We start from the raw sequence: 20,495 nt of genomic DNA, 5'->3' as shown, positions 1-20,495 counted from the left end.
TTTTTTTTTAATTTAAATGAACCTCTACTTAAACATATTTTTAAATTTTTATTATTTCACAATTTCTATGAACGATTGACATTCAATATAGACATCGTCATTAGTATAGATATTATGAAGATGATAAAATATTACAATGTATTTCTACTATTTTCTTTTGGATCTCAATTTTTAATTTATTCATAGAGATGACGTATACACTCATAATGATGAAAGGGAAAGAAGCCAATGTACCCGGCATGTCAATTAAATTTGCCTTCATTCCTTCAGCTAATACACATGTTTAATTTTATAAATATTATTTAACAACTTCCAATTAGTAAAAGTTAGTAATATGTATCATTCTTATATACATTTCATTAATATATATAAGAATTTGGTCAAATAAATACATGTTCTTGCTGCATTTTGATCGATAAATCAAAATTTTACAACACAGATGGGTTCCGGTCCAGGAAGAGAATTGGAATTCGATTCAAATATCTTGACTGTTCTACAACAAATAACACGACATCACAAACTACACCGAATAATTTAATTATATCAGATATTACAGATGGTAATGATAATTTAGTATATTTATAATTTACATATATATTATGGTACTTAATTCGTGGAACATTTTTTTTTACTATAAATACATCAATATTATATTAAATATTATTGTAATGTGTTTCAGTAATTTGAACTAGCAGACATAGTGAAAGAGTTGCGAAAAATGTTGCAACAACAGGTACGAACAACATTACTATTTGTAATGATAATATATATATATATATATATATATATATATATATATATATTATTTGAGACTGTTGCTAAACTTTCAAAGAGGTTGCATATATTACAATGATCTTAGAATAATTGAGGATCACGTCTACCTAAATTTTAAAGATGTGTGTTTTGCGCTGGGACTTTTAGACGACGACAAGGAGTACATAGCTGGCATAAATGAGGCAAAAAAGTAGGTCAATGGTGACTATGTGAGACGATTATTTGTCGTACTTTTGGTTGCGAATAATATGACCAGACCGGAATATATGTTGGAGTATTGTTGGAATGAATTCACGGAGGACATTGCGTACAGACTGCAACATTGTCGTACCAATTTAGGTATGACAATACGTCTTACATTGTTCCACAATTTACTTTAAACGTTTGAATTAAATGTATATATTTTATAATTGCCACATTTTGTTAATTTTTCATATTATTCTATATTGAAGGTCCAAATGTGTCCGACGATACTCTGAGAAACTATGCTTTGATCGAAATAGAAAACATATTACAAAGCAATAACAAAAGCTTGATTAACTTTCCCCTAATGCCGATCCCGATTAGGTCGATGGCGGACGTCACGGTAAATGGATTGGTTCTCGACGAGTTGGACTATGACGTTGATGCGATGCGTGAAGAACTTAAGAAATACCTTTCATTCATTTCCTATGACCAGAAAAAAGTTGTTCGATGATATCATGGAGGTTGTTATAAATGACAGAGGTGGACTGTTCTTTCTTTATGTGCATGGAGGAACGAGAATGAATTTCATATGGAAAACTTTATCGACTCATATCCGTTCAAAAGGCAAAACAGTTATAAATGTTGCTTATAGTGTCATTGCTTCGCTTCTACTTCCCGGTGGCAGAACTGTGCATTCGAAATTTGGACTGCCAATAATTGTACATGAGAGCTTAACATGCAACATCAAACCACAAAGTCCACATGCAAAATTGTTGTCTAAAGAAAAACTAATCATATGGGACGAGACACCAATGATGCACATGTATTGTTTCGAAATACTTGACAAGACAATGAAATCAATACTTGATTCAAATATGCGTAGTGGTGGAAATCGTACGAATCAGGTCATATATAGGCTTTTCAGAAAACTTCCATTTTTTGTGGGAAAAAAAATTTGCATCCCGATTCCGATTTCAAAAAAATCAGAATTTGAGAATGAGATCCAATTCCGAAATAATCAAAAAATTCAAAAATATCGAAAAAATCGGAATTTCGAAACTTTCTAAAAAAAGAGGCAAAAAAAAAAAAATCGAATTCAACAAAGAATAAAAAAATCAGCAATGGCTAATCTTACCAAGAAGTGACGCAAAATTGAAAATTTCTATTTTACTTGAATTTGACATATCACACATATATAATTTCGTAAATAACTTGGAATCTACTGAAAGTTACAAAAATAGAAAAAAAACATTTCATTTATGAGATCTGCTTTCCGACTCTAAAAGTATTGTGGAAGATGATAACTTTACAACGAATTACACAAGATATTTGATGAGCTGAAAAAAAAATTAGAGAAGAAGCAAGGGGAAGAAGAAATGCTGATTAGATTTGGAATCACAAAAATGGTGAAAAGCGGCGTTGTGCAAGAAATAATAGATGAGAAAACTCATTAATCTGGAAGGGTTGGTTTTAGTTGGTGAAAAGGCTAATAATACATGGGCCACATTTCAATAATTTTAAAGAAATCGGCCCAGCCTAGATTTGATCTTAGATTTTATATGAAAATATGTATGTATATAATGTTTAAATAAATAAATAAATATTGAAAATTTTTGTCATTATTTGGAACTATTTTCGGATCGGATTTCAGAAATTCCGATTCCGATTCCTATCCGATTTTTTTTCGGCAAAATCGGAAATCGAATTGCAGAAACTTTTCATAATCGGATCGAAATCGGTGGAAATCGGAATTTTTGTTCCAATTTCCATCCCTAGATATGCCATTGCAGGCAATGTTGTAGTTCTTGGAGAGGACTTTCGACAAGTTCTGTCAGTTGTGTTTAAAGCATCGAGATAACACATTGTTCATGCTACAATATAATTAATTCATCACCATTGTGGAGACAATGTAAGGTTATGAAGTTGTACAAGAACATGAGACTTCAGTCGTCCTCCTCTTCCTTCAATGCTGATGAAATAAGAGAATTTGCGGAGTGGATATTGAGAATTTGCAATGGCGACGTCGGCGAGGTCAATGATGGTGACGCTACAATTGAAATTCCCGATTGACATGCTGATTCATGATTCTGCAGATCCCTTTTTGGATCTTATCGAGTTTGTTTATCCCGATCTGATAAGCAAACTGTTCATTCTTGGTTATTTCAAGGGCAGGGCAATTCTTGCACCCGACTAATGAAAGTGTCGCTTTTGTGAATGATCATTTTTTGTCGATCATAACTGAAGAGGATAAGATTCATTTCAGCTACGATAGTATGTGTAAGGAGGAGTTATTATAAGGTGTCAACTCATAAATATATTTCACCGAGTTTCTCAACACCATATCATGCTCCGGAATTCCACTGCATAAGTTGACATTGAAAAGATGAGTTCCCGTTATGCTCATCAGAAATATTGATCATGCCAGAGGATTGTGCAATAGAACCATGCTTCACGTTGTTACTATGGAAAAACACATTCTCAACTGCATGATCCACTTCGGTAAACATGTTGACTTTTTTTAATATTATATATTACATAGTATTACAAAATTGATCTTACTACTTCGAGAACATTTTTCATTATTAAATATTTATTTTACGATGAATATCCCGTGCATCGCACGGGTGTAGTACTAGTATTTATAATAATATTGTATATGTATGTAGAGGGGGGCTGAGGGTTGCCCTGCAACTGGAATTTGTTTCTTTTCCAAAGTCATTTTGTGCTTACCTTTTATCTCTTGTTTCTTTATTTTGTTTATTTTTGACCTATTTTTTAGTCACTTGTTTTTCACCAGCTGAGAATACTATTACGAATTATAATCTTTTCATCTATGCCCAATATATATATATATATATATATATATATATATATATATATATATATATATATATATATATATATATATATATATATATATATATATTAAAATTTACTTAATACATGGTATATTTGATTGACTTTTGTAATTGTCTTCTTGATTTCATAGTTGCATGTGCATGTGTGTCATGTATCTGGCATTTTCTTTAGGGATTAGCAAAAGGAAAATGATGTTTCATTTATAGGTTTTGTTACCTTTGCTTTTTGGCCAAGAACATTATTAATTGTTGTTCTCATCTTTGTGGTATTATTATTCCACTTACCAATTTTTTACAATTTTATTTTGATACAAGATAATTGTTTTAACGAAACAATATATGCAATAATCGTCAACCGGATGATGCAGGATCAACATCACCTCGCTCCAAACGACCTACTTCTTTTGACAGTCGGAGAGTTCACTGAACGTCGGGCCTAGAGCTGGCGGATCGGAGGTGAAACAACGAACTGAAAAATATTAAATACAGAGAGAGTTAGAGTTTGATAAGAATATTATTAATTGTAACTAAAGTCACCTTAGTAGAGTTTCTTACATTCGATTATATATGAATTTCATGGATGAATCTTTTCTATTTGACGAATTCTATATTTGCACAAGATTTATGCTAATTTTCCGATGATCGCCCCTAATTTATGTATTTTCCTAATCTATTTTCAAAGAGTATATTCAAATCATCTTTTTCCAACATCTTTCACACGACTTGAAGCATAGCAAACATCTGTCGTATACAAGCTATTTATTGGGCTTTTCACTAAGCGATCTTATTCCCAATTTTATTTTCTCATCAATTTTATTCCAAAATCTCTCTCAATATAAACTATAAAGTAACAAAATTAGATGCCATGATATCACTAACCAAATTAAATAAATGAAATTAATATATTCTGAAAATTGCCTACTAAAAGCTACTTTAACAACATCATGACAAATTAAATTAAATATTATTTATTGATATATGATTCAATATACATACTCATCATGTCAAATCACATGCTAAATTTGTGCCCACCCCTACCATACACATACATGATTTCATTTTAGAAAATTACAAAATATTTAAAAGGGGTGCAATAATAATAATATATATATATATATATATATATATATATATATATATATATATATATATATATATATATATATATATATATATATATATATATATATGATAAATAATCAATAAATTAAGTTACTCCTATTAAATATAAAAAAACTTATATGTTTGACTTTTACTCCAATTTGGCACAACAACAAAGTACATATAGTAAAGGTTGAGGGAGTGAGTGACTCTCTAATTATATATGTGAAAAAAAAGAAAAATAAATTAAATAAAAGTTATGCAGAGTTTGCGGGTCTTCTTGTAAGCTTGCTACCATCAACTTCCCCAACCAAGAATCACAACATTATATTCATCTCTCTCTCTCTCTCTCTCTCTCTCTCTCTCTCTCTCTCCCATCATCTCTCTCTCTCTCTCTCTCTCTCCCATCATCTCTCTCTCTCTCTCTCTCTCTCTCTCTCTCTCTCTCTCTCTCTCTCTCTCTCTCTCTCTCTCTCTCTCTCTCTCTCTCTCTCTCTCTCTCTCTCTCTCTCTCTCTCTCTCTCTCTCTCACGCACAGTGTGTGAGAGAGAAAGTGATGTGTCCACGAAACAAAGATCCAAAGCCAATAGAAAACAGTCATTTGTGACTTATTAGTTATGAGGGGTCTATAATGTAATTTTTTTTTCCTTTCATATGTATGCGTGCTCAATTTTGTCAACTACATATAATAAAATTAAAATCGATTTTTGTTACGTTGGCATGCAAAAAGAAAAACCATGTATATATTTTTACTTTACCCAACGGCCTTCTCCCACTCTATATATTTATGCATTTAATTAATAAAACAATATATTATTATTTTTCAATATTCAATAATTAATATTAGGGTAAATTACAAAAAAACCCCTGAACTTAAGCTAAATACCAAAAACACCCCATCTATTCGTAATTACCAAAATACCCCCGAGGTTTGTTTTAGCCTTACACCAACCCCTTATTATAGTGTGATTTTTCACGGATTTTTTGTGATTCCAATGAATAGACATTACACAATTTCATATATTTTCTTGTATTTCTTCCCTATTTAACACAAGATATAATAGACTGTACAATTAAAAAACTCGATCAACAGTTAATCAGAGGAGGAGATTTTGGTTATTACGAATAGGTGGGGGTGTTTTTTGTTATTTAGCCTAAGTTCAGGGGGATTTTCGTAAATTACCGTATATATTATAGTAACATTTGAATTTCTTGGTTACAGTTCTCCTTCTTGTCATCTTCCCTTTGGCTTCTTCTTTTCTTCTTCCGATACTTCTGTCAAACACACACAAAGAGTGTGTTTGTGTGTGTGTTTGTCAAAACTCAATAAATTATAATAAACCCCCTTTATTTATTTTTTCTACTATAAATACCCATATCATTCACTTTCTCTCACAAATTACACACACACAGGGAAGATACATACATATAACATATACATACAAAAAAATGGTGCAGCTGCATGAACTAGTAGATAATGGAAAACCAGAGGAGAAGAAGGTGAAGTTCAGCATCAACGACAACATGGACGTTCTTATTGAAATACTCAAGAGATTGGACGACCGCTCACTCGGCGTCGCCGCCTGCGTCTGCCGCCTCTGGTGCTCCTTGACACGGAACGACGCCCTGTGGGAGCACCTCTGCTTCCGCCTCCTCTCTCCGCCGCCGGAGGGTGTCAGGACCGTCGTCGTCGCCCTCGGAGGTTACCGGAGGCTCTACATGGTCTGCGTCAAGCCGGTACTCAGCCGCCTGGGGAAGATGACTGTGCGCGGCGGCGGCGGTGGCGCCGCCGCGGAGCTGGAGAGGAGGGTTAGGACTCGGCATGAGGTGGAGCTCTCACTGTCGTTGTTCTGTGTTGATTATTATGAGAGGGTGTTGGTCAGCGGCGGCGGAAGGCTTGGTGGTGGTGGTGGTGGTGGTGGTGATTCGGCTTCCCCGCCGCCGTCGTCGCTCATGTTTCTTTGCAAAGCCGTGAACGTTTGATTTTTGGAAATTTATTTTATTTATTTATTTATTTGTTTACTACTTATGTTTAATTTATTTATTATTGTTTTTTATTTTTATTTTTCATTTAGGGAATAAAATTAATAAATTCAGTCTTTTATTCTCATTTCTTGAATACTCTCTCTCCTTTTTCCTTTCTTTTATCTTTTTTGTTTTATATTTCTTAACAATAATATTATATGGTTATTCTGAAATAAAATTAATATTTAATACCCCACAAGTGCATAGTTATAAATGACTCGAGTTCGAATTCATTTTTAATGTGCTGGTTGGTTTTACAACTCACGTGCAATTCACAAATTACTGCACGAGAATGGAAATAAATCATACTCCGAAAACAAAAAAATCATATAATTGACATAAATTAAATCATCAATGCGAATAGACAAATATTTAAAAAAATATTATATAAAATATTAAATACATATTTAGTTCAACAAAATTCATATAATTGTTAGATGCTTGTTATGATTATGTTTATATTTGGTGAAGGGAACAACTATTTTGAATACTAACTTTTGCTTAGTTGAATACCAAAAAAATAGAAATTAAATAATTAATTGTAAATTACTTTAATACCCTTAATGAAAATTAAAACCAAAAAAATATTACAAATACTATTTTTCTTTCTTAAAAACCAAATAATAAAAAACCTAAAAAAAACATTTCTCTCCTCACTCCCAAACCCCTCACCTCCTCCACCTCCTTCTTCTCCCTCCCCAAAAACCCTCCTAAAAAACCCCAAAACAAAAGAAATCAAAACCTTACACAACTTGCAAAATGGCCTCAAATGACAATAGAATAGTAGTTTACGAGCAAGGAGAACCCATTCAAGTATGTATTCATGTATTTTTTGAGCTAAAACATCGATTTTGAATTTTTTTTTTTTTTAAAACTCGCCATGTATTTTCGACACATACAGGTCGAAAATACCCTTATTTTTCGACGTGTATGTGTCGAAAATACCCTTAAGTGTCGAAAAAAAAAAAAAAAAAAAAAAAAAATTCACAGTTCAAATTCGACAGCTAGCTGTCGAAATTTGAACTGATACAACAATTTCACCATTTTCGACATCTACATGTCGATTTTGGATGAATTTTCGACATCAACCTGTCGAAAATTCATCGAAAATCGACATATACAGGTCGAAAATGGTGAACGAAGAACCGACCCACGAATCTCAAATCAATGCTCAAATCGACTGAAATCAGATGCACCCATTACTAATTAACGATCATTCTAACCTAAAACAACCAAATCCTAATTACCCATATCAAACAATCAAATCTTAAATAAATATTAAAGAAAAAAAAATCGAAACAACTATAACTTACTATTCGAAGACGACGACGGCGGCGGCTTTGGGCGACGTTGGGCGGCGTTCGGCGGTGTTTGGCGTCGGCGTCCGGCGGCGGCGATGGTTGGAGCGGCGGCGGCGGCGTCGGGCGGCGTGGACGGAGGGAGGTTTTTTGTGTTTGAATTTCTTTTTTCTTTTTTTTTATTTGGTTTTCAAGTAGGTAATTTCAAAGAAAAATTGATGTAATTAGTATTTTGTATGAAAGGGTATTTTTGTACTTTTATTTTTATTTTGGTATTAAAGTAAGAAAAAACTTATAAATATGTACTCAATTGTGGTTTTCAACTAGGTAGTATTCAACTAAGCAAAAATTAGTATTCAAAATAGTTGCCCCCTTTGGTGAATTCTTTAATTAATCTTTTAAAATAAAATATTTTTCGTGTTAAATAAAATAATTATTTGGGCCTAAATATTTTATTCGGCCCAACTTTTTGTTGATGTGTGCGCAACTAAATATGGGCCACTAAACTTGGTCCCATTAATATTGTATCATACTCTTAACCTTTTTTTTTGTAAAATATATATATTAAAAAAAAAAAAGTGTCTAATTAATAAGTATTATTAAAAATACATTATCAAACTTTATAATTTTGTGAAAATATCATATATCGGTATTAATGTGACATTGTAGCCCTAATTACTACAATATTTAATTGTTTTAATTGTTAATCCAAATCAAGAATTCAAATTGAAAAGCAATTAATAAATAATAAAATATGAAATAAAATGTCAAAAGAGCAATTATATAAACAGCCCTTTTTTTCCTAAATTATTTATCAAAGTTTTATTGTGCATAACGCATTGGGACGCACCATTGGATGCCACCCATATTAAATACTAATAACTGTTACTTTCACTGAACATAATAATAAATTAATAATAGTTTTATAATCATCAAATTATCAAAATTATTTTTTATTTTTTTTTAATTATTTATTATATATTTATATATTAGATATTAACATAAATATTTTTATTTAACTACATGCGTATAGTTGTAGTTGTACTACTTTAAATAAATCTCTCCACAGTATAATTTTTATTTATTTTATTTTTATTAATTTTTTTGGTGCTCTGATTTTCGGAGGAATCTTCGCCGTTACCTGCCGGAATATTCCTTTCACATTGTTTCTGCTCCCCGCCTGTTCTATACTTGACCCTAAGTAAGCTTTCCCTTTTTTTTTTTGATTTATTTATTTTTTTCCCTCGAGGTAATTTTACTGATGGAAATTATTTACATTGGTATATCGGATTTACCTTTTTTCAGATTTAACCCTGATTATGAAGTAGATCTGAAGCTAATTTCTGAAGATCTGGATTTAGTTCTGTATCTTGGTAAGAAGTTGTTATTTAATTTATTTATTTTATTTATTTTTTTGTTAAATTCTAAGCTCAAAATCTGAAAATGGCGGTTGAATGAGTTTTTATTGAGCTATTGTTAGCTAGATCTTCGATTAATGGGAACGCCTTGCTAAAATTCAGGCGATCTGTTTGTTTTTACTTAGGTTTGAAATCAGATTTACTTATTTTGACTAGGGTTTGAATTCCGTAAAAGGGGAAAGTGTACTGGAAATGAAGTATTAATTCGAGTTAATTGTGCTTGTAGTGTAATCAAATTGCTTCTGTTTTCTGTTTTAATTGTTGATTCGAGATTTAGGATCGATCTGCTATGATTCGAAACACGAAAGATATTGTATTTATTGCGAGTCATTATATTTTAACAATCTGTTATTACTTTTTTGCAGCAAGTAATAATGGCTATTTTTGGATTGTTGTAGTTTTCGAGGATTTGGGTTCGATTTCGATTTGACTTCGAAATTCGAGATGGCATCCAACGTAGAAGAAGCGGTGAGAGCTAAAGCATTTGCGGAGAAGCAATTTGTGGAGAAGAATTTTGTAGCTGCAAAAGATTACGCTTTGAAAGCTCAAATGCTCTGCCCTGAGCTAGAGGGGATATCGCAGATGGTGGCCACGTTTGGAGTTTACATGGCTTCTGAGGCGAAAATAAACGGAGAGCTCGATTTCTATTTAATTCTTGGGGTGGATTCCTCTGTGGACAAATCCAAATTAAAGAGACAGTACAAGAAACTAGCAGTAATGCTACACCCTGACAAGAACAGAACTATTGGTGCTGACGGGGCGTTTCGGTTGGTTTCCGAGGCATGGACACTTTTATCCGACAGTGCTAAAAGAAGCTCGTACGATCAGCGCAGAAATTTGTTTCCACCCTCTCATGGAAGGCTCGATACTTTTTGGACAGTCTGTACATCATGTCATGTTCAGTACGAATATCTGAGGAAGTATGTCAACAAAAGACTTTCTTGTAAGAACTGTCGCGGTGTCTTCATTGCTGTCGAAACTGGATTAGCCCCTTTGGCCGGTTCTTTCTCGTATGGCAATTTCCCTTTTGTGCCTCAGAATGGTTATGGGAGCCATGGTTGTGGTGTTAGTGTTACGTATATACCGACAACGCCGACTGGATATTGTACACCAAATGTGGCGTCGGGGCATCACAGTGGACATAGATCCGATTATGCCTCAAATATTTCGTTTCAGGGTAGCTCGTCTGGAATATTAGAGCCTAGTGGATTATCTGCTTCCTCGTTCGTCTTTCATCAAGCCAACGGTGAGACAAAAAAGGCTAAAGTTAAAGCTAATGCAAAGCATCAAACGGTGAAAGCTACTACTCCAGGTCATGTGAGCTCCAACGGGCATAATGAAGTAGTAAAATCGAAGCGTGGTAGGCCTGCCAAGAAGAGAAAAATCGAATTGGGAAGCTCGTACATGAACGGGACTGGAGAAATTTGCGGAAATATTGTTGTGGAACCTAAAATAGGCAATGGGAATGGAGCGTCGAAGCCTGCTTCTAAGCTTTCCTCCACACCCGAGACTTTGACCAAACGCTTTTCACCTGCCCCTGTGATTGATGGTAGACAGTTGCTTATTCAGAAGGCGAAGTTAGAAATCCGCAAGAAACTAGAAAAAATGAAGTTGGCTTCAGAAGCAGCAGCTGCTGCTGCAGAGGCTGAGAAAAGATATAAACTTGCAGCAGCTGAGAAGTCTGCTAACAAAACGATAGAGCTGAAGAGAACTGTTTCGATGTCAATAACAGTACCAGATTCCGATTTCCATGATTTCGACCAAGATAGATCGGAAGAGTGCTTCAAACCGAAGCAGATATGGGCCCTTTACGACGAAGAAGACGGAATGCCTCGATTGTATTGTCTGATTCGCGAGGTGATTTCGGTGAACCCGTTCAAGATTCACATAAGCTACTTGAGCTCGAAATCCGACAGCGAATTCGGGTCAGTGAATTGGTTGGATTCCGGGTTTACGAAATCGTGCGGGAGCTTTAGAGTGTTCCATTCCGAGACGATTGACCAAGTCAACATATTCTCCCATCTTCTCAGCAGAGAGAAGACTGGTAGGGGAGGCTGTGTGAGAATATATCCAAGAAGTGGAGATATTTGGGCGGTTTATCGAAACTGGTCATCGGATTGGAACAGAGCAACTCCCGATGAAGTGAGGCACCAGTATGAAATGGTGGAAATTCTCGAAGACTATTCGGAGGAAAATGGTGTGTGGGTAACTCCGTTGATTAAATTGGATGGATATAAGACGGTGTATCAAAGGAACAATGATAAGAATGCAGTTCAGTGGATTCAACGAAGAGAAATGCTTCGATTTTCGCACCAAGTTCCGTCTTGTTCGCTTAAAATTGCAGGTACTGAATTGCCCGATGATTGTTGGGATCTCGATTCCGCTGCAATCCCAGATGAACTTCTTCTTCAAGGAGAAATCGAACTTCGGAAGAATTTAACTACAGAAGAAAAAGCCGAGCGAAGTGAAATCCGTGCTTCGACTTCTGTGGAAATTCTTCAAGAGGATTGTAGAGTAAAAGCTGGAGCTGAAATCGTATGTGGTGAAACGAGTGCGAGAAGTTGAATGAGTAATCGAGGTAATGGAAATTTAATTTTCTTGAATTTGAATTTCCGAAGGAGTGTGCATTACGAGGCGAAATGTATAGGTTTAAACACAGCTAAGATGTTATTCTTGGAAAAAACGAAAGGTAGTTAGTTGGAGGATTAGAACTAATCCTTGCCCCCATAATCTATTTGGGAGCTTTAAATCTGTACTGTAATTTGTAACTGGGATTTGGAACTGTTGATTTACTGCTGTTATAGAAATGCTTTTTATTTGACTCTATTAAGTGATGTTTGATTATGATTTTTTTTATATTTATTTTATTTTCTTGATTTACATTTCACAGGATCTTGATTGCTTTATTTACTTCTCTTCTTGGAGTTCTTGTTATTATGTTGTTCTAATTTATTCAAAGACTCAAGTTGGAGCTTTATTTGAGCCGGTTCATGAAGCTTACGAGTCGACTCAACTCATACACACCCCTACTTTTAACTATACATAACATACACATATAGTATTTATTTTTTCTTATTGCAAGTACCCTTTTACCATTTAAATTACACAGATAGATCGAGATTTGGCAAAAATACGAAAGGTATTAACATCAATTACTCATTTACCATCTAAATTGTACTAAATTTTGAAATATAAGTGCAAAATTCCATCATTAATCTACAAATCACTTTCTAAGTTTACAAAAACATAAATTTTACAAGATAAAACAAAAAAAAAAATGCTTCAAAAGATATAATTAGTGGAATAGTGGGTGAAGAAAAAGGTTTATTGCACACATTCAAAAATATCAGGGGTACATTATGCAATGAGTCACAATTCGAGGGATTCAAATGTAAATAACCAATTTTAAACTCGAAACTTGCTGAAAGTAAAGACTAAAGAGGAAAGAGAAAGGAAAAAGGAAAGAAAAATAAAAATCAGAAATGGATCCTCGTCTATGGCACAAAGTCGCTGCTCTCTCTGGTACGCCTCTCTCTCTCTCTCTCTCTAGATTCTCTCTCTCTCTAAAATGAAAATTGGGACTGCGAATTGTTTATTATGAAACTGTAACAGGTGTAGCAGCTCTTGGATTGGGAAGCTATGGCGCCCATGGTTTCAAGCCGAAGAACCCTTCTTACAAGGAGGTAATTTTTATTTTTTTTTTTAATTTAATTTTTCTATTTTGCCTTTTTTTGTTGCTTATTTCAGTTCATTTCTGGATTACCATGTCGAATTAAGAAAAAATCATCAGAAAAATTGTTAATTTTTAGGGTTTATTGTTTCTCTCTATTATTAGGGTTATGATTGATTTGTGTATGATGTGTTAATATGAGTTTGAAATATGAAGGTATGGCACACAGCATCTCTGTATCATTTGGTTCACACTGCAGCACTGCTTGCTGCTCCGATAACATCCCGCCCTAATATTGTGAGTCCCCCCATTATTACCACTAAATTTTGTGTAATTAATGATATGTTTTTTTTATATATATAATTAATTTCATCTGTGTATTAAATTAATTTTCTGTAGTTCGGAGGGCTTTTGACTACTGGAATCGTCGCATTTTCCGGAACGTAAGTTTTTCATATTTTTTGCTATATTGCGAATGTATCATAATCGAAATAAGAACCATCCAAAGGGAAAATATTGATCAATCCTATTAATTTATTAATTATGTAGTTTGGGTTTTCTAACTTCGTAAAAGCATAACCACATGACTTTTCGGGCTTTTCTTGATAATGGTTAAAGTTTGATCGGGGCCAGATGAGGATACTTTACATGATGCATGAACTGTTTAAGACAAAATTTAGTTAAATTTATCGTTCAAATGTAGGTAGTTTATTTGTCAACAACTTTTTTAAGAGTAAAGTAATGTCTTTTTTATTATGTCAATGGGCTTTTAATACGTATTCCGGTGGGACTTAACTCGTTAACTCGTGCGTGTTTAATTGACTGTTGAGAGTCGTGATACTTTTTTATCTTCATATTAGAAATAAAATTTTCGTGTTTTGTTTTATATTTTCTTTTAGAACACCGATTAAGAGTGGTTATATTTAATTATTTATGAGAAAAAATCGATGCTGGTTTTTTTTGTGGCAGGTGTTATGCGGTTGCGTATCTTGAAGACAGGACGTATTCAAGATTGGCCCCTATTGGAGGATTCGCCTTCATTGGTGCTTGGGCAAGCTTACTCTTCTGATTGTTTATTTCAACTTCAATAACAAAACAAGTTTTAATTGCTATATATATATTTGCCAAATTGATTCTGCAACTCTACTAAGGTGGTATACTATATTTGTAGTTATAAACCTTTTTGTTAATAAATTCCATCTTTACCCTTTCCAATTCTTGGTAATTTGTGAACTTATTTGGTAATTTCTTGCTAAAGAAAGAAAATTTTTTGTGCCATTTTAGTGTCAATAATTTGTTGTGATTTTTCCTCCCTACTTTTGAGGGTTGACATGTGGAAACTGAGCCAAGAGAAAGAAGAACAAGAACCGTTGGCTCGATTCTTCTTTAAATCCAAAATCTGTTACAAATGCAGAGTTCGAAACTCTGGACCTAGATCCTAATAACCGATGTTAAATAATTCTTCCGGGCGAGTGTGAAATTGAAAATGCATCTTCGACTACTTGCAATTGACGAATCCTTTAGCTCAAGGTGTGAGCTCATAATTGCATGAGTCATGACCTGCAAATTCAATAAATACCAAGAATACTTCAATACTACATAAATGAAAGATAAAATAAAAGAATATATAAATTGAAAAAATAAGAAAAAAAAGTTTGGCAAGAAGTAGAGAGAGGTGAGAGAAAGTGGAAGTTACTAGGATTAAGATCAGTGGTAATGGCAGCAGAGTTGAAGTAACAAGAGCCACCTCTGTGCTTGAATTTCTGATAGTAATTGTTGAATGCATAAGAGGAGTGGGCCCGCACAGTATCGGGCTTAAAGCACGCCTGGCCCGGTTGAATCTTGCTGCAGTTTGCACCTCCTTTACCACATGCCCAATCCAATCCCGCCTGCAGCTCGCTGTCCGGTGTTTGCTCATCTGCTATGCACCATTCCTCCAACACCCCATCTACAACCAACATTTTTAGAGAGAGAAACAAGGGGGAGAGAGAAATTGAAAATAAAATCATATAATATTTACCTGATTTTTGTGAATAATTAATCACAAGCAAGAGAGAAAGAAGAAGAAATATCTTGACTATTGGCATATTTAGTTTTTCCCTGTTTTTCGAGTTAAGTGTGTAAGGAGCAAAAGATCAAGAGAGACTGTAATAACAGTGTGTTGGAAGACAAGTACATTTATACCCAACTTGTAGTTGTACGTATACATATACATACACGTCTAATGTACGTATGTACATGCTATATATAATTATGTATGTATATATGTGTGTATTCCGAAAGCCGTACAACACACAAATTGGCTCTGCTTATTGAGATGGATCACACTTGTTTTTCTGCAACTTTCCAAATACATACATACACATGTTATATATGCATGTACAACAGTTAATATACACAAGTACATGTACATGCTATAAGCATGTATGTATATATATGTATGTATGTATGTATTCAAAAAGTTACCGAACATAAAGAAATCGGGTCAGAGTAGAAAGGAGGGATCGCACTTGTTTTGAGCTTTTGTTCAAGAAAAGAGAATCAGATTCTTGCTTAGCTTATGCAAATCACATGCATGCATTATGGGATTATTTCGAAAAAGGGGACCTTAATTGATTTATTTTAATAATTTATCAAAAGATGCCCTTTTTTGCTCCCGTATCGATAAAAAATAGCACGAAACTGCATGCAATAATAAATTTATTTTGATTTTCTTCTGCAAAATGCAATGCAAGCCTTCAATTTCTAAGAGGAATAATGCTTGCAAGAGTTTGTTCCAATCAATATTCTGTTTATTATTTAATATACTTGTTCCAAATTTTCGTTAAATACGACCGTGCATTATTCACAAAAATGAATACAGGGCAACCAAAAAAAAAATTGAAGACAACAACCTTAATTTTCATAAGATAGCTAATCGTGTTTTACACGTGATGTCAAAGCAATCGTATCAAAATACGAAGAAAAAAAATACGATTCAATTACTATTACAATGGGTTCCTGTTGACATCTTTGTACAGCAAATAGCGCGACTTTGTCTTGCCAAGTGCTGCATACCTGAATACGAAATAAATAAATAAAAGTTAATTAGTGTTGAATTGATTATGTACTAAACTTAAAATTAGGATAGCAATCTCGACTAATTACTTACCATTGAGGTACGAAGGGCGCCATCCAAATTGTGTCACCAGCTTGAACTGGATACCTGATTATTAATTTATACACACGATTTATGATTATCGCTTAAGATTATTATTGCTAATTAATATGTTCATTTTAAAAATCGAGAATAATATTAATTAGGGAATTAATTTATTACCAGCTATCAGCTAAACGGTATATGCCTTGTCCTTCCAAAAGCAATAATCCGTGCTGGTTATAGTGAACTTCCTGCAAACATGTCAAATGCATTAAATTCAATAATCTTCGCTTAGATTATACGAATCGTGTGATTGCGTAATTACTTTTACAGTTAATAGAAACTATAATTTAATATAGATGATGAAAATCGATGATATTATTTAAAAAAAATATGCCTATGTACGACTGTATAAGTTAAAGAAAGAATATACCTTTACATTCAGAAATTCGCCTGGTTGAAAATCCATCATCTGCCAAACAAATGAATTTATTCAAAATAAAGCCATCGATATTTAGAATACCTTTAATAAATGAACCAAATCACTCCTCGATAAACGAAGCATATTAAACATTAATGTTAAAATGTCAATTTTTATCTTCATTCTTTGGATGAAAACGCTTCTTCATTCTTTGGAGAAAACGCTGAAAACGAAGCAATTTTTACTCTTACGAAAAACTCGTTTTTAAATGCAAATTCTGTACTTTAGTTATCATATATAATAATTTGGAAATTCAAACTATGATCATGAACAAAAAAAATAAAGAAAAACAAGATTGCGTAATATTTAAAGCACGACCTAATTAATTTCAGTTGCAACTTACGTGTACGTTGAAATCATATGCCAAAGAGGTCGGAAGAAGCTTTCTGAGCTCAAAAACCTGAACATGTAAGATAATATAATGCATTAGTGGTTGTAAATATTAAATAACAAAAATACTTCGTCTAAATAAAATCTATCACTTTTTTTTTTTAATTATTATAAAAAAAAAAAATTTTTTTTTTTTTTCGGAAACTATCATGAGCTAGGCAAGAACTTATAATGTTACCTCGCCTGGAGTTTCTAAAAGGGGCTGCTTATTTGTCGAACCAATGATTTGCTCGGCAATATGATTTTCCAAGTAGTCGTGCCTGAGATAAACGAGGAGTATTTATAGAGGGCTAAATCGTAAAAAAGAAAAAAAGATTGATGCTTATGAGAAAGATTATCAAGAAACGAAAAAAGAAACCTTCTTTCAAATACAACAAGAGTGGCAGATGCATCGGAGTTGAACAAATGTTCCGAGTTTGAAGGAAGATATGCATATGAATCCACCTGCAATTTTTAATGGTTAGTTTAAGAATTAAAAAACGAAAAACGAAAAACGTGATTTATTTACAGTTTTCGGTTTAGCTCCCGTACCTCTAGATTGTGTTTGATCCCCGATGTGTCGTTGAGGATCACCACACCCTGGAGTACAAATACGAACCTGACTTTGCAATAACACAATACGTTCGTCTTACGTAAAAAAATGACGATAAACGGAAAAGGGATATAAAAGAAAATTAATAAATATTTCTTACCTCTCAGCATCCTTTGGTGGGAGCCCCGATTTTGAATTTTCTGCAAATATGAATTAAATAACAATCGAAAAATCTCAAAGAAAATAACATATGTAAAGCTAAAATTAAACTTTATTAATTTCAATGACAATAAAAATAAAAAAACTGAAATGCACCTTGCATCTTTGCCAAGTACATAACAAAATGTGAGCCCATCGACGGTGTAATGAGATAAGCACCTAACGTGTTAGTCCTGTCGATACATAAACACAATGAATGTGTGTATACATATAAATATACATACGCAAAGATGAATATAAAAATAATAATTCATACAAATCAATTGAGTTAAAATAAGAAGCAGGGATGAGGAATATACCACTCGGGCAAAGGGCTGAATACATGACTTTCCGGAGTTATCAGAGCATGGTCTCGTTTGTATATGCTTCGTGTAAATCCCGGCAAGTCTGAAAAAAGCAACAAAAATCAAATCAAATCAGAAATACTAACTAAGGAATCGATAAAACGTAAATCGACATCAAAATACTACGAAATCAGATAAAAAAAATGTCATACATACAACAATGGCCTAAAAATCGAAGCATGAAGCAATAAAACTTAAATCTAACGAATCTAGATTTATTCTTCATTTCCTTTATATAAACATAAAATGCAATCATGAATTAAATAATAATAACTAAAAAAAGATTGATTTTTTTTTTTCTCAGACCTTGAAGATGAGAGGGTTGTAGAGTTGGGTTATTGACTTTCCAATAGAGCGGCTGAGCTTCCAAAACTGGCGGCGCAGAGCAAAACCCTTGTTCGCAATTCGAGATTTTCACGACACCTGTTCAAATATTTTAATATTAACATCAAAAAATTCGGGGAAACTAAGGAAGAAACAAAAAACATCGGAGTGTGTTTGATAATTAATAATCCATACCCAGAGTTATGATGGCGAAGAAGATGCATTTTTGAACTGAAAATGCAGAGAGAGAATTCATATTTTGTTTGCTGAAGAAAATGTGGAGTGGAGTGGAGTGGGGTGGCTGAATTTGTTGTCTTGTGAGTTGTGAGAGTGAGTGGTGCTGAGTTTGGTAGTTTCATTTTTTTATTTTTACCTTTTTGTTCATGGGAGGCTGAGTCAGCTGCCAATTGTCTTTTTTCCCGTTGATCAGATGTGAAAAGACCAAAATGCCCTTCCGCCGTGAGTTCGAATTTCTTTTCTCAATTCTTCTATAATGAATAGAGAGATGTGTTGTTTGTCGAAATTTACCTAGTCTCGCTTTTCGAATTGGTGTTATGTTGTTTGCATACTCTAGCGTCTTCTCGCATCAAATTGTGATTTTTCGAGCTTTACGGGATGTGATATTTTCCGAGGCTTTCCCCAATGCTCCAAAAACCGAAACTTTTTTAAGTATTGAACTGGATTTTTTGTTGGTTAAAGTGCTTGGAATTCATGATTCAACCATTTGCAAATTAAATTAGACGATTTAAGGGTACTAGTGTCATTTCAAATAAAAAATTCTAGACAGCCACAAACAGCGAGTGAGCAACAGACACTCTCCCGGGGGCCTATACAACTTTGGCTAAAAAGTATGGAGGGTATTTACTAGGTTTTTTAACCATCGGGGAGGAAAGTGCAGTTGCGGCTTTCACAGAGGTGGTATTTACAATAGACTCGAAAAAAAATTAAAAGTCGTCATACACTGGGTTCCTATTGACATCTTTGTACAGCAAATAACGCGACTTTGTCTTGCCAAGTGCACCATACCCGAAAATTAATTAAATAAATAAAAGTTGATTAAATTTAGGCGGTGTTTGCAAAAGCTTTTAAAAACAACTTCTAAGCTGTTTTTGCTCATAGGTGTTTGCAAAATCAGTTTTTGCTTTTGTTTTTCTTAGAATATGGTGTTTTAATTTTAAGCTATTTTTGTAAAAATACCCACAAACCTGTTTTTTTCTATTTAAAGTTGATTTTCCAGTATATTTGTAACTTTTAGAAATAAGCATTTAATACCTATTTAACTCACAATCACTAACTTCTGCTTTTGAATAAGCTTTTGCAAACGTGATAGCAATCTCTATTAATTACATACCAATTACCATTGAGGCACCAAGGGCGCCATCCAAATTGCGTTGCCAGCTTGAAATGGATACCTGATTTACGACAAAATGCTTCCGTTATCTCTTACGATTACTATTACATAAAAAAAGCTTCGATTTTACGAAAAAAAAGATGAAATCATTTCAAAAATCGAGAATAATATTAATTAGGGAATGAATTTATTACCAGCTATCACCTAACCGGAAAATGTCTTGTCCCTCCAAAAGCAATATTCCGTGCTGGTTATACTGAATTCCTGCAAATATGTCGATTTCATTATATTGCAATCTTTGTTTAGATCATAGAAATCGCGTGATTGCGTAATTAATTGCACATTTTATAGAAAATAGTTGATATTTAGATAAAAAAATAAATAA

The 20,495-nt window shown here is 33.5% G+C and overlaps 5 protein-coding genes across 6 annotated transcripts; 3 read left to right on the top strand and 2 right to left on the bottom strand.

Annotated features, from left to right (window-relative positions):
* The first annotated feature begins 6,052 nt into the window (after positions 1 to 6,052).
* SLY2 (F-box family protein) lies at positions 6,053 to 7,029 on the top strand. Its single transcript, XM_012975312.2, has one exon. It carries the CDS (start codon positions 6,369 to 6,371, stop codon positions 6,900 to 6,902), a length of 534 nt encoding a protein of 177 aa, XP_012830766.2. The 5' UTR covers positions 6,053 to 6,368; the 3' UTR covers positions 6,903 to 7,029.
* Positions 7,030 to 9,230: 2,201 nt separating this feature from the next.
* LOC105951909 (uncharacterized) lies at positions 9,231 to 12,488 on the top strand. 2 transcript variants are annotated; one of them, XM_012975383.2, is made up of 3 exons: positions 9,231 to 9,443; positions 9,548 to 9,615; positions 10,026 to 12,488. In XM_012975383.2, the coding sequence occupies exon 3, from the start codon at positions 10,105 to 10,107 to the stop codon at positions 12,223 to 12,225; it is 2,121 nt and encodes a 706-aa protein (XP_012830837.2). In that variant the 5' UTR covers positions 9,231 to 9,443; positions 9,548 to 9,615; positions 10,026 to 10,104; the 3' UTR covers positions 12,226 to 12,488. The 2 variants fall into 2 exon arrangements, with proteins under 2 accessions (XP_012830837.2, XP_012830838.2); XM_012975384.2 differs by having other exon boundaries at positions 9,256 to 9,443; positions 10,059 to 12,488.
* A 593-nt stretch (positions 12,489 to 13,081) lies between these two features.
* On the top strand, positions 13,082 to 14,539 carry LOC105951908 (uncharacterized). The gene is made up of 5 exons (XM_012975382.2): positions 13,082 to 13,182; positions 13,273 to 13,343; positions 13,547 to 13,627; positions 13,730 to 13,773; positions 14,300 to 14,539. The coding sequence occupies exons 1-5, from the start codon at positions 13,143 to 13,145 to the stop codon at positions 14,397 to 14,399; spliced, it is 336 nt and encodes a 111-aa protein (XP_012830836.2). The 5' UTR covers positions 13,082 to 13,142; the 3' UTR covers positions 14,400 to 14,539.
* A 36-nt stretch (positions 14,540 to 14,575) lies between these two features.
* LOC105951907 (glucan endo-1,3-beta-glucosidase 12) lies at positions 14,576 to 15,535 on the bottom strand. The gene is made up of 3 exons (XM_012975380.2): positions 15,351 to 15,535; positions 15,027 to 15,278; positions 14,576 to 14,890 (listed from the first exon to the last, which is right to left on the bottom strand). Exons 1-3 carry the CDS (start codon positions 15,415 to 15,417, stop codon positions 14,856 to 14,858), a joined length of 354 nt encoding a protein of 117 aa, XP_012830834.2. The 5' UTR covers positions 15,418 to 15,535; the 3' UTR covers positions 14,576 to 14,855.
* A 675-nt stretch (positions 15,536 to 16,210) lies between these two features.
* Positions 16,211 to 19,098, bottom strand: UGLYAH (ureidoglycine aminohydrolase). The gene is made up of 14 exons (XM_088812205.1): positions 19,080 to 19,098; positions 18,955 to 19,039; positions 18,742 to 18,858; positions 18,391 to 18,478; positions 18,188 to 18,264; positions 18,033 to 18,072; positions 17,872 to 17,938; positions 17,699 to 17,784; positions 17,519 to 17,600; positions 17,294 to 17,350; positions 16,903 to 16,941; positions 16,650 to 16,720; positions 16,482 to 16,535; positions 16,211 to 16,387 (listed from the first exon to the last, which is right to left on the bottom strand). The coding sequence occupies exons 2-14, from the start codon at positions 19,013 to 19,015 to the stop codon at positions 16,318 to 16,320; spliced, it is 909 nt and encodes a 302-aa protein (XP_088668331.1). The 5' UTR covers positions 19,016 to 19,039; positions 19,080 to 19,098; the 3' UTR covers positions 16,211 to 16,317.
* Between the last annotated feature and the right edge of the window lie 1,397 nt (positions 19,099 to 20,495).

The sequence above is a fragment of the Erythranthe guttata genome, chromosome 13, assembly GCF_056151865.1.
Source record: "Erythranthe guttata isolate IM_541 chromosome 13, IM_541, whole genome shotgun sequence".
Classification (NCBI taxonomy): domain Eukaryota; kingdom Viridiplantae; phylum Streptophyta; class Magnoliopsida; order Lamiales; family Phrymaceae; genus Erythranthe; species Erythranthe guttata.
Note: the sequence above shows the minus strand (reverse complement) of the source record. Positions and strands in the feature narration are given on the sequence as shown.